The sequence below is a fragment of the Capricornis sumatraensis genome, chromosome 13 (assembly GCF_032405125.1).
Source record: "Capricornis sumatraensis isolate serow.1 chromosome 13, serow.2, whole genome shotgun sequence".
NCBI classification, from domain to species: Eukaryota; Metazoa; Chordata; class Mammalia; order Artiodactyla; family Bovidae; genus Capricornis; species Capricornis sumatraensis.
This window is the reverse complement of record NC_091081.1, coordinates 90,947,616-90,961,280: the sequence shown is the minus strand read 5'-3', so window position 1 is coordinate 90,961,280 and position 13,665 is coordinate 90,947,616. Positions and strand designations below refer to the sequence as shown.

General features: G+C 47.4%; 1 protein-coding gene across 2 annotated transcripts in view; it reads right to left on the bottom strand.

Annotated features, from left to right (window-relative positions):
• The window catches only part of FAM120B (family with sequence similarity 120 member B), a 64,831-nt gene that overhangs the window by 30,143 nt on the left and 21,023 nt on the right, over positions 1–13,665 (bottom strand). For both annotated transcript variants that reach the window (XM_068985177.1, XM_068985178.1), the window contains exon 3: positions 10,584–10,764. In XM_068985177.1, the coding sequence (XP_068841278.1) occupies positions 10,584–10,764 (181 nt within the window). The remainder of the gene's footprint in view (positions 1–10,583; positions 10,765–13,665) is intronic.

Here is a 13,665-nt window from a genome sequence, read left to right as displayed (position 1 = left end):
TTCTAAATCCAGCTTGAACATCTGGAAGTTCTCGGTTAACGTAATATTGAAGCCTCGTTTGGAGAATTTTGAGCATTACTTTGCTAACATGTGAAATGAGTGCAACTGTGCGGCAGTTTGAACATTCTTTGGCATGGCCTTTCTTTGGGATAAGAATGAAAAATGACCTTTCCCAGTCCTGTGGCCACTGCTGAGTTTTCCAAATTTGCTGGCATATTGAGTGCAGCCCTTTCACAGCATCCTCTTTTAGGATTTGAAATAGTTCAGTTGGAATGCCATCACCTCCACTATCTTTGTTTGTTGTGATGTTTCCTTAGGCCCACTTGACTTCACACTCCAGGATGTCTGGCTCTAGGTGAGTGATCACACCATCACGGTTATCTGGGTCGTGAAGATCTGTTTTTGTGCAGTTCTTCTGTGTATTCTTGCCTCCTCTTACTCTCTTCTGCTTCTGTTAGGTCCATACCATTTCTGTCCTTTATGGTGCCCATCTTTGCATGAAGTGTTCCCTTGGTATCTCTAATTTTCTGATGAGAACTCTAGTCTTTCCCATTCTATTGTTATTCTCTATTTCTTTGCATTGACCACTTAGGAAGGCTTTCTTATCTCTCCTTGCTATTCTCTGGAACTCAGCATTCAAATGGATATATCTTTCCTTTTTCTCCTTTGCCTGTCACTTCTCTTCTTTTCTTGGCTATCCGTAAGGCCTCCACAGACAACCATTTTGCCTTTTGGCATTTTTTCTTCTTCTTGGGAATGGTTTTGATCACCATCTCCTGTACAATGTTACAAACCTCTGTCCACAGTTCTTCAGACACTCCGTCTATCAGACCTAATCCCTTGAATCTATTTGCTACTTCCTCCGTATAATCATAAGGGATTTGATTTAGGTCATACCTGAATGGTCTAGAGGTTTTCCCTACTTTCTTCAATTAAAGCCTGAATTTTGCAATAAGGAGCTCATGATCTGAGCCACAGTCAACTCCTGTTCTTGTTTTTGCTGACTGTATAGAGCTTCTCCATCTTCGGCTACAAAGAATATAAAGAATCAGACTTTGGTGTTGACCATCTGGTGGCACCCAGGTGCAGAGCTGTATCTTGTGTTGCTGGGAGAGGGGGTTTGCTCTGACCAGAGCGTTCTCTCGGCAAAACTCTGTCAGCCTTTTCCCTGCTTCATTTCGTACTCCAAGGCCAAACTTGCCTATTACTCTAGGTATCTCTTGAGTTCCTACTTTTGCATTCCAGTCCCCTATGATGAAAAGGACATCTTTTTTTTGGTATTAGTTCTAGAAGGTTTTGTAGGTCTTCACAGAACCATTCAACTTCGGCTTCTTTGACATTAGTGGTTGGGGCATAGACTTGGATTACTGTGATATTAAATGATTTGCCTTGGAAATGACCGGAGATCATTCTGTCGTTTTTGAGACTGCCCCTAAGTACTGTGTTTGGGACTCTTGTTGACTATGAGGGCTACTCCGTTTCTTCTAAGGGATTCTTGCCCACAGTAGTAGATATAACAGTCATCTGAATGAAATTCGTCCATTCTGGTCCATTTTAGTTCACCACTTCCTAAAATGATGATGCTCACTCTGGCCATCTCCTGTCTGACCACTTCCAACTTGCCTTGATTTACAGAGCTAACACCAGGTTCCTATGAAGTATTGCTCTCTGCAGCTTTGGAGCTGGTGCTTCCATCACCAGTCACAGCCACAACTGGGTGCTGTTTCTGCTTTGGCTCAGGCTCCTCACTCTTTCTGGATCTATTTCTCCACTCTTCCCCAGTTGCATTTTGGGCACCTACTGACCAGAGGAGTTCATCTTTCAGTGTCAGATCTTTTTGCCTTTTCATGGGGTTCTCAGGGCAAGAATACTTTAGTGGTGTGCCATCCCCGTCTCCGGTGGACCAGGTTTAGATACTGAAGTGGTGTGCCATCCCCGTCTCTGGTGGACCACATTTAGTCAGAGCTCTCCACCATGGCCTGTCCATCTGGGTGGCCCTACACGGCATGGCTCATAGTTCCACTGAGTTAGGCAAGGCACCTCAGCAGTATCTGCCCAGCTACAATTCAGGAGGATGGCACTGCCCATGGAGGTGAGTCCAACAGGAGCAGCAGGCCTAAGGGAAAACAGGCTTGAGACCAGCACCAACACCAGGAGCTCGTCTCTCAAAATTTAGACCAGCACATCAACCCAACCCCCTCTTTCCTCATTATGCAGACCAGGACTGACGCCAAATTCCCTCTTTTCTCCGTAACGTGGACAACAGAGGGTCTTATTTTCCTGGGCTCCAAAATCACTGCAGATGGTAACTGCAGCCATGAAATTAAAAGACACTTGCTCCTTTGAGGAAAGTTATGACCAACCTAGACAGCATATTAAAAAGCAGAGACATTACTTTGCCAACAAAGGTCTGTCTAGTCAAAGCTATGGTTTTTCCAGTAGTCATGCATGGGTGTGAGAGTTGAACCATAAAGGAAGGTGAGTATGGAAGAATTGATGCTTTGAACTGTGGTGTTGAAAGACTCTTGAGAGTCCCTTGGACTGCAAGGAGATCCAACCAGTCCATCCTAAGGACATCAGTCCTGAATATTCATTGGAAGGACTGATGCTGAAGCTGAAGCTTCAATACTCTGATGAGAAGAGCTGACTCATTAGAAAAGATCTTGATGCTGGGAAAGACTGGAGGCAGGAGGAGAAGGGGATGACAGAGGATGAGATGGTTGGATGGCATCACCAACTTGATGGACATGAGTTTGAGAAAGCTCCAGGAGATGGTGATGGCCAGGGAGGCCTGGCGTGCTGCAGTCCACGGGGTCGCAAAGAGTCAAATACGACTGACCGACTGAACTGAACTGGGGGTTATGTGCATATTAATTCCAAAGTATTTCTTAACTAACAAACTAAGAAAAGCTTTTGCTTTTTAAAATGATTAACTGAACACCTGATGAGTTTAACTGACCAGAACAAGAGTGAACTTTGCCACATAAACTGTAGCACTTACAGCTACTTACTTACAGAGCCTTGAAGAGGGAACTCTTACCTTTCAAATAAAATTAGCTAGCCAGAAGATGAAAGTTCAATTGGAACTGCTAATCTTAATTTTCACTCCCTAAACAAAATTTTATCAGCAACTATGGGGAAGGACACAGGAACAGAGACACGATGCGCGTCTTCTCCGAAGCGGAAGCCAGGTGTCTGCAGGCTCTTCCACGCCCTGCCGCTCCCCTGGTAAGCAGGCAGGTGACAGGGACACTCAGCGCGCCTGCCTCCTCCTTCTGCCAGCAGAGGGCAAAGGGCAGTGCAGAGAGGACAGAACAGCCTATCAACACGCAAAGAGTAAGTCTTTAGTCTGAATGAGGTCTCTGTCCAAACCGAGACATTCATTTGGAAGCATTTTCTCTGTTAATTCAGATTACCCCTACCATAGACACAGTTACAGTTCCCTGCTTCTTCCAAAAGCCACAGCTAGATGCAAAGTGTTACCTGAAATCTTCTTAAAATAAACACATTTTGCTGGAAAATCAGCCCATTCTTTGGAGGTTGTCGTTCAGTCACTAGGTCAAGTCTGCCTCTTGCAGCCCCTTGGACTGCAGCACCCCACACGCCTCTGTCCTTCACTATCTCCAGGAGTTTGCTCAAGTTCATTTCCATTGAGTCAGTGATGCTATCTAACCATCTCATCCTCTGCTGGCGCCTTCTCCTTCTGCCTTCAAACTTTCCCAGCATCAGGGTTCAATGAGTTGGCTCTTCAGATCAAGTGGCCAAAGTACTGGAGCTTCAGCTTTTGCATCAATCTTTCCAATGAATCTTCAAAGTTGATCTCCTTTAGGACTGACTGGTTTGATCTTGCAGTCCAGGGGACTCGCAAGAGTCTTCTTCAGCACCACAATTCAAAAGCATCAATTCTTTGGCATTCATCCTTCTTTATGGTCCAACCCTCACATCTGTACATGACTGGTAGAGAAACCACAGCTTTGACTGTATGGACCTTTGCCAGCAAAGTGATGTCTCTGCTTTTTAATATGGTGTCTGGGTTGGTCATACCTTTCTTTCCAAGGAGCAAGCATCTTTCAATTTCATGGCTGCAGTCATTTTAGTGGGGAGCCCCAAAAAGAAAATCTGTCACTGCTTCCACTTATCCCCCTTCTATTTGCCATGAAGGGATGGGACCAGATGCCATGATCTTAGTTTTCTGAATGTAGAGTTTCAAGCTAGCTTTTTCACTCTCCTCTTTCACCCTCATCAAGAGGCCCTTTAGTTCCTCTTCGCTTTCGGCCGCTAGAGTGGCTTTCTCTACATGTCTGAGGCGGCTGCCATTTCTTCCAGCACCTTGATTCCAGCTTATGATTCAGCCAGCCCGATATTGAGCATGAAGTGTTCTGCAGAGAAGTTCAATGAGCAGGGTGACAGTATGCAGCCTTGTCACTGTGCTCCCCTTTCCCCATTCTGACCAGTCAGTTGGTCCATGTCCGGTTCTAACTGAGGCTTCTTGACCTGCACACAGGTTTCTCAGGAGGCAGGTCAGGTGGTCTGGCATTCGCTTCTCTTTAACGATGGATTTTCCAGTTTGTAGTGATCTATACAGTCAAGGGCTTCAGTGTAGTCAAAGAAGCAGTTGCTGTTTTTCAGTCACTCAATCGCTTCTGACTTTTATGACCTCACGGACTACAGCATGCCAGGCTTCCCTGTCCTTCACTATCTCCCAGAGTCCATGGGAGAAGGGAATGGCAAACCACTTCAGCACTCTTGCCTTGAGGATCCTATGAGCAATGTGAAAAGACAGTGAGGCAGAAGCAGATGTTTTTCCAGTCCTTCCTTGCTTTCTCCATGACCCAACAAATATTCACAATTTGATCTCTGGTTCCTCTGCCTTTTCTAAACCCAGCTTGTACATCTGGAAGTTTTTGGTTCATGTACTGCTGAAGCCTAACTTGAAGGATTCTGAGCATGCTACTTGCTAGCATGTGAAATGACTGCAACTGTACCATGGCTGGAACATCCCTTGGCAATGCCCTTCTTTGGAAATGAAATGGAAATTGACCTTTGCTAGTCCTGTAGCCACTGCTGAGTTTTCTCTGAGGTACCACATATTTTCACAGATTTAATCTGGTATGTATTTTGAAACAGCAGAAATGTTTGCAATAATCTAGTTTGTCTGAATTAAAATAAAATAATCTTCTTAAATGCCCTCATAACGAAGAAAAAGAGAAGAGGAGATTGAGTTTGATAATTCCTAAAAGGAAAGCTTGATTTCCTCATTTGAGCTTTCGATTTGCTGGTTTCCAAGTTCAAAGAGCAAAGTAAAACTGAAGTGAAAGTTCTTTGCTAGTTTTACTCTATTCACACTATAACATTTTATATGGAAAACAAAAAAATAACAACCAAAGTTGTTCTGCTATTTCCAAAGGACAGACACATCACACCATTTATAAAAGCTTCTGTGTATAACTAAGAAATGTTCCCCTGGGAGCAAAAATGTGGGTCTGTCTACATGTCCAACCTTTCTCCCATTAAAAACTCTTGATTATTCCAACACACAAACTCTCAAAAGTGCCCACTCCTCTCACACGATCTGGCAGGTCTGTGAGCACCGGGAAGGGAACAGAATGAGCAGAAGCAATGTCATCTATAACCTCTCAATCACAGGGATTTCAACTTTGATAACAACTCTCCAGGCTTTAAAAAGTTTATATTTGTCTTTATGACCCTACATTTTTTATATTGCTGGATTAATCTATAATTATGCATGGCTTTAGTCCTTAAAAAATAGAAAATTCCCCCAAACTTTCTTTTTTGTATATATATTTTGGAAGAAAGGATTACTTTTTAGGTCAACCTCTAGGACTCAGAGCTGCTGCCCTGCAGGCGCTTTGCAAAGGTGTCCGTCACGGGTCTATCAGCCTCCTGCAGCTCCCACTGGATCCCTGGAATGTCTGCGCAGTGAAAATGAGGGGAAAGTGACAAGGAAAAAGGACAGTTAATATTAACTGTTAAAGAGGGCCACAGGAGTGGGCCATTCTGAGCTGCGAACCAGTGAGGTGGGAGGGGGAAAGCAGACAGAGTCTGCCTTCTTGCTCCTTTTTGAGTTTCTTTTATTTCTTAAGACGCATCACGCTTCTCGATGACTTTATCTAAGGTCATCACTAGGGAGACTGAGAAACAGACAGTGTAAAATCAGGGGTAAGAGCAGGCGTGAAGCCAAGGGCGGCTGAGGACTGAGCGACTGCAGGGCTTCTCCCGTTTTGGCCATGACGCCACTGAGCTGTCTAAACGCCATATGCTCAGCCACACACACACGGGGAGGAGTGACGGAGGCCGAGCACTCCCTAAAGCGGCGCCGCCAACCCTCCAGACTGGCTGGAGCAGCCAACAGGCCTGGAATCCAAGTCTTGCCCATAATGAGGAACTTTGAGGGACGAAGTCATCAATTTGGTGCCGTGCTTTGGCTCAGATCTCCAGTGGCCACAGCTGCACACCTGCAGGAGCTCTGGTGCGGAGAGTCAGAGACTGTGGAGCTAAAGGCACCTTTGATCCTAAACCTCATTCCGAACAAGTAGCTCCCGCCTGCCCATCAGACAGGGCTTAGAGACAGCTGCTTGTGTGGTGGTGCTTGAGGGGCCATCGCTCTCCCTGTGTCTGAAATCCAACCATCAGAGTAAGCCTTTTCCAAGGAGTGCCTTGCCAAATGCAAGCACTTCTGAAGAGGCAGTATTTCAAACACACATATCGCTCCGTGATTCACGCTGAGACATCTGCCAGGGGCAGCAGAATGCCCCGACCGGGCCCTGCTCAGCCCGGTGGGGAGGCAGCCACAGACGATGCGCAAGGGCAAGTAAAAGCTGAAATCTGCTGAAGAAGGAAGAGCACAGACGCCCTCAGAGAGGAAACTACTTCTTTCCCAGCAAGGAAGAGGAGACACTGGGTCAGCGGCCCTCTGGGGCACCTCCTTCCTCCCCTACTTCCCCGCCCAACCACCCCTCTCCCACACGCAAGATGGTCCCAGTGAGTGATGGGAAATCAGTTTTGATGAGGGAAGAAGGGAGGAATCTGGGGGAGTTAGTGTTTAAGGGCCTGAGGGATAAAGAGAACTGATCAGAAGGATGGCTTGAGTCGGAAAATGCATTTCGTATCTGTCAACATGGATTCGATTCTTAAAGCAATGCAAGTGAAAGAAAGCGCCTGAGTATAAAGGGGGCGAACCCACTTCTGCCAGCCCCCCACCAGCGAGGTTCATGGCTTCCAGCAGGAATTCCACTTCCAGGAGAAGCGTCAGTAAGATGAGCAAGGTCTCAAAGGAGAGAGGAATGAGACAGGAAGGAGAGAGGGAACCCTCTCAAAAAGCTGAGAATGAAGTGGTGAAATGTTCCCCAAATGCAGGAAAAACAAACCGGAAGTAAGGGTGAAGAAACGAAACATCAGTCCAGGAGGTCCAGCATCATTTCTGAGCAGCTCCAATAACACCACAGACATATGGATGGGAGAAAAATGTACCAACATGCAGGACACAACCCTCCAAGGGCAAAGAAAAGCCACAAAAAAGGTGCAAGCGCCACACCAGCACTCACCTCCCTCGGCACCCACAGCAGGAGAGGAGGGTGGGTGTGGCCGAGACGGGGACTGCGGGGCTGCAGCCACGACCCTTCCCGTACTGAGGACCCGAGAAGCGCCTAAGGACCCAGGGCGCCGTGCAGATGGCAGCTGAGGCTGTGAGAGCCCAGAAGAGCAAGAGAGCAGAGCAAAGCAGAGCTAAGCAGGGCTCAGAGAGGACAGGCTGCCCTGACAGCAGGGCTGCGAGCAGAGCCAGTGCCAGCGCCATGCAGAAGAACGCCCTGAGGTTCCGAGGGCTGGCGCGCGTCACGCCCAGGGCAAGGCTCAACGAGGCCAGGCAGACGGCCATGGGCCATGCGACCCTGGGGCCACACAGGGCCAGCGTGTGCAGGGGCTGCGCCAGACGCCGGCACACGGGGACAGCCCAGGAGGCCCCGGCCTCAGGAACAGGGCCCCTCCATCTCCTGAGGTTCCCCAGACCACCTAACAAGGCTTCAGGCAAACCCTGCAAGGATCAGGTAAATGACCCCTTACAGGACAAAAGGCAAGACCCTTCACAGATCCAAAACCTTCTAGAGCACAGTACAATACTGGACACGAGGGTAAGCAGAAACACGTGGATCCCCCGGAAGAAGAAAAGGCCATAAACAGACAGGCCCAGCAATGACAGGGGTGATGGAATTAGTAGATAAGGACTTGAAAACAGGCACTGCAAACAAGTTTAAGGATTTAAAGGAAAACATGAAGACAGGGAAGAAAGAAATGGAAGATTTTTCAAAAATGCTAAAAACACAACATCTGAAATGACAGTTTCACCGGATAGGCTAGTAGCAGATTAGACACTACAGAAGAAAGGCCCTGAAAACATGAAATCAGAGCAACAAGAGCACCCAAGTTGAAGCACAGAGAGAAGAGGCTTAACAAACGAGCCTTGGTGCCTGAGGGGCACTGTGAGGTGTGAGCCAGGCATGTGATATGGGCCTAGAGGGACAGAGAGACACAGAAGACAGTGTTCCACGAAACGGTGCTCTCAAAGTCAACAGGGAACAGAAACTCACATACCCAAGGAGCTCAAGAGCTGGAGGAAATGACTCCAAAGTTCAGCTTCAACAGGGGATGAAAACCAGCAGTCAGCAGGAAACCCAAAGGACAGCCAGAGAAACACTCACAACCTGCGGACCCAACAGTCAGAAGGACCACGGGCGTCTCCGGAGAAACGCAGCTAGACGACAGAACAACACCCTCAAAGCGCCGGACAGAAGTATTTAGAACTCTGCCCCCAGCAGAATTATATTTCTGCTATAAAGAGCACCAGAAACAGCACACACGGCAGACATCGACTCACCGACTGACTCCTTTCCAAAACAACCAAAAGCACAGCTCCCAGGCCAAATCTGGCTGGCTTGCCTTTATTCAGTCTGAAAGCTAATAATGCTTTTCATATTGCTTTAAATGATTAGAAAATTATTGAAAGAAGAACATTCTGTGACACAGACCGATGGCATACAATTCAGACTTGGTGACATGGGAAAACTAGGCAACGCTTCAGTGGCACAACCGTGCCTCCTGGATTTGCATCCAGGATGCCCGCCTCTGCAGAGTTCATTAGCTGTTACTGACTGTGGGGCCCTCAAAGCCTAAAATATTTATCACCGGGTCCTTCACAAAAATGTTTGCCAACAGCTTAAAAATAAGAATCATGTATTTATGCTTAAACCATATGCATAATCTCAAAAGGCTACCCACTATGTTTCCATTTATGTGACTTTCTCAAAAATGACCGAAGGGTTGAGTTGGAGGACAGACCACTGTTGACCGGGGACAGGGACAGAAGGTGGGTGTGAAGAGGCAGCAGATGGAGAGCCGCTGTGGCCGTGCAACACACCTGTATTTTGCACGGATGACACATCCGCATCTGCGTGTGGGCACCTGCACATCCACGCCTATATCTTGAATGAATAATACTGCACAGAATTACACACACACACACACACGAATGGGTGTAAAAAATGCTGAAAAGTGAGTCACAGCTATAGTCTGCTTCACAGTATTGTACTGATGTCAAGTTCCTGGCTTTGATACTATATTATATACAATGTCATCTTATAAAGGGTACATGAAATCCTATATGCTATTTTTTGCAACTCCCTTGAGTATATAATTATTTCAAAATAAAATCTTTAAAATATACTGAATAGGAAAAATGATGGGGGAATGGAAGCACACTGCTGTAAGGTTTTTACAACACGCCTTACATGGTATAATACTGAAGCCAAATTCTGACAAGTTAAAGACATGCATTAGAAACCCTAGAGCAACTGCTAAGAAAATAAGCAAACACATAAAAACAAATAAATCTAATAATTCAAGTCCAATAGTAAGCCAATATAAAGCAAAATACTAATAATTATTCAACTGTTCCAAAAGAAGTCAGAAAAGAGGAAAACAGGGAAAAGAGGACAGAGCAAAGAGCACAATGAAGAAGTAAACCCAGCCACGTCAGCCGGCACAGCGAACGTAAATAGCCCAGACCGACACGCGGCTTAAAAGAGAAACACTCCAACCATTAGGAACAGTTTAAACCCAGTCACGTCAGCCGGCACAGCAAACGTAAATAGCCCAGACCGACATGCGGCTTAAAAGAGAAACGCTCCAACCATTAGGAACAGTTTAAAAGTAAAAGAACAGAAAGGAGATACACCATACTCACACGGAAACGGTCTCCTAATAGCAGACACACCCTGCATGAACTTCTACAGGAGGAGGAAAGAGTTTCCAAAGTTTTAAATTTCTTAAATCCTTCTAAGGAATAAAACTACAACTACTTTACAACAGAAACAACGCACTTCCCTTTCAATGCGCTCTGGTCAGCCGCCTGCTGATCAGGTAAACAGACACCCCGTGCATTTGCCCCTAATCCTGAGCGGCGTTTGCCATTTCCAACTTCACAGAGAAACAAATCCTGAGTCCTGAAAGCATGCGCTCGTCCCATCTGGCCGGTTCTCAGCTCCAGCCCCAGCTCCAGGTGCACTCACCTCCGCCACCCCCCAGCAGAAGGGAGTAGACGCGCTGTCGCACGGGGCGGTAGACAAAGGCCTGGCTGGGCAGGGCCTGGTCCGTGGCGTCCTCCAGGCTGCTGCTGCACTCCACCTCGCCGCTGCTCATCACGCTGTACACCAGGTAGCTCTCCGCCCGGACGTGCTGCGCTCTGGCGACCTGCCCAACAATCAGATGCAGCTGGTTTCTCCTTGAAAACAATGCCGTGACCTTCAGCAGGAAACCCAAGGCCTTCTAGGGCTCAGAGGCAGAGAAAACGTCACTCAAGCTCAGGACGTCAGCTGGCCTCTGTGCTTTCGGCTCAGAACTTTCTATTACCGCGTTCCTCCTCCAATTTCCACCCACCAACCAGACTTCTGACTCACCTCTGCTGTCACTGAACATCCTGTCCACCCGACAGGGAGATGGGCAGCCCAGGGTTCCAGCCGTCCCCCTCCAGGCTCTCCAACCCACCCTTCACCCCAGTGGCACTGTCTTCCTAGAAACAGAGGCCCAATTACTGCACTCAGGCTGGCTACCAGACTCTTCAGCCTGAGTTGAAGAGGCCCTGTGAAGACCTCCATCTCCTCCCGTGCACCCCTCGTGGACACTCTGGAACCCAATCTCCATGACAGAAACTGACCTCCCTCAGCCCTTCCCAAAAGCCACTTCCCAGGCACTGGCCTGTCAGGCTCCCCTGAGGTGCCACTTCTCCAGGACCCTGCCATCCTCTGTGAGCAAGGGCTCATCTCCCCGACCTAAGGGGCTCAACTCACATTTACTGTCCCGTCGCTGCCTTGCCTCATCCCTCCTATTAAACCACAGATTCCTTGGGATTAGAAACTGCATCACTTTCATCCACCTGTTCAGCACTGTTTTACTGAGCAGAAACTGTGCCCAAGCACTCGCTTCTTTCTGCTCTGAATGCAGTGCGGTGCCCCCACTGGGAGGTGAAGGGATGGATGATGGAAACGGATGCCATGTTCCCACTCTATGAGGAGCTGAGATCAGATGGTCTGTAATAACCGACACACAGGTTTCATGCTTCCGCAAAGAACACTCTCACCACTGCAGGATTACTCTTCATAATTTAAAGCCACCCTACTTCTGATGGCATGTAAAACGCGCTCTGACAACCTGCAGGATTACTCTTCATAATTTAAAGCCACCCTGCCCCTGATGACATGTAAAATGCGCTCTGACAACAGCCTGGAGCATCAGAACCTCTGCGCATCAGCGTCCTGCTACTGACACACATGACGCACTCGCTCAGGCCCATTCACTCCGGTGACTTGAGTCTTAATATCTTCAGTGCCTGCTTCCTTCACGTGTAAGATAGGTTTAACAAAGGTGCTGTCCTCACAGAACTATCCATGAGGATTCAATGAGCTAATCAGAGGCTGGCAAACAGTGCATGGCCAACAGGCGGCCACGGCTACTCTCTGGCTGGACATTCTCCAGGGTCTATCTCATGGCTAAATGCTTCTTTAAATCAGGATGGCAGGCAAGCTAGCAGCGTTAAAGTCAGCAAGGATCCCAAAAGAGTTATTACTCGATGCTCTAACCAATGCTCTAACCAAGAGCATTAGAAGTAACATTATTTCTCTATTATGCCCCTTTTGATACAGAATCTATCAGCAACAATATGGTTAGATATTTCATGATTCTTTTAAGGTACAATACCCTCTAATGTATTTTCCTATACCTTCCTACGTTTCTTCCTCTTTTTTTATTTCAAAAGTGTTAGAATCTTGACAAATTTATCCATAAAATTATAACAAATTATATATTCACTCTATCAAAAAGCCTCCAATTTTGGCAACTGTACAGAGTTGAGATGTAACATTCTTTTCTGGGTATACACAGGGTTTTCAGAGAAGTTTTCTATAATTATAATATTAATTCATCAACTAGCTTATCACCTCAGCATCTTTCATCTCTGCCCTTACTGCAGATATTATATAGCATTCCACACCTGGAAAAACTGTAACATATCCACCTAATCTGAACATCCTAAAGCAAGAATTTGGCTTATCCAGGTGCTGGAGGAAACAGCAATAGCTGTGTGCATGCACCCAGGTAATTGCTACACTCAGCTACTTGGCACCAAAGGGCTTCTAGGGTGACTACATGTCCCCAAAATGCACGTCTGAATTCTGGTCATCTATTGTCAGTGCTAGAAGATGCTACTGCAAAAAGAAAATTTTAAGGAATTTTTAAGGGGAATTTAAGAAACTTCCAAATTATTTTCGAAGGGGCCTCTAAGCTCAAGAAGTCCAAGTGTCACTGATGCAGGACACGCTCTGTCCTCTCCCCGCTCCCCCCACCACCGCCCTCCACCTGCTCACAGGCCCAGAAGACTCTGCTGGGCTCCTTCCGCCAGACTTCCACAAAGAGCAACCCCATTCCCAGCTTCTGTCTTTTTTGCCTCCAAATTGCCACCAAATTCCTGTAATCTGATCTCCACCAAGCCTATGGGGGACCACGGCTCTGTACAGCAATCCTGACGACCTCCGAGCCCCATCCACGGCCGCTGCAGCATCGGGCAGACCCGCCTTCCTTCTCACCCTTGAACCTGCCTCCCAGGCCCTTGTCAGCTTACTCTCACCTAGCCCTCCTCCCCGTCGGACGCCTTTCACCCCTCAGGGCATCACTGCTTCTACCTGGAGGGTCTCCACTACAGGCAGAGCACACATTTGAAGCGTCAGATGGTCCCTGTGAAGCCTTCCTTCTGTTTGGCTCAGGCCAACCCCACCCCACCAGCCTGAGCACAGGAGCTTCACCTGTGCAGCAGGATTCTCTTCTGAAACACTGCCTGAGTTGCTTCTTTTACTCCGGTTCCATTTCCCTAATTCCAGCTCATAGCCACACTGGGCCATTCTCTGCTGTGTTTCAGAAAACAAGTATCTGATCTCGCCACACCTCCACTTGCTATCCCATGCCTCCTAAAAGAGGCTAAGAACTAAGTCCTGAACTCTCTCAGCACACAAATGCTTGCCCTCTGTGGCTGGACCTAACTTTCCTGGACTCCCCTTGGAGGAAACCGGGTGAGATGCCAGGCCACCACGCCCAGTGGGTATG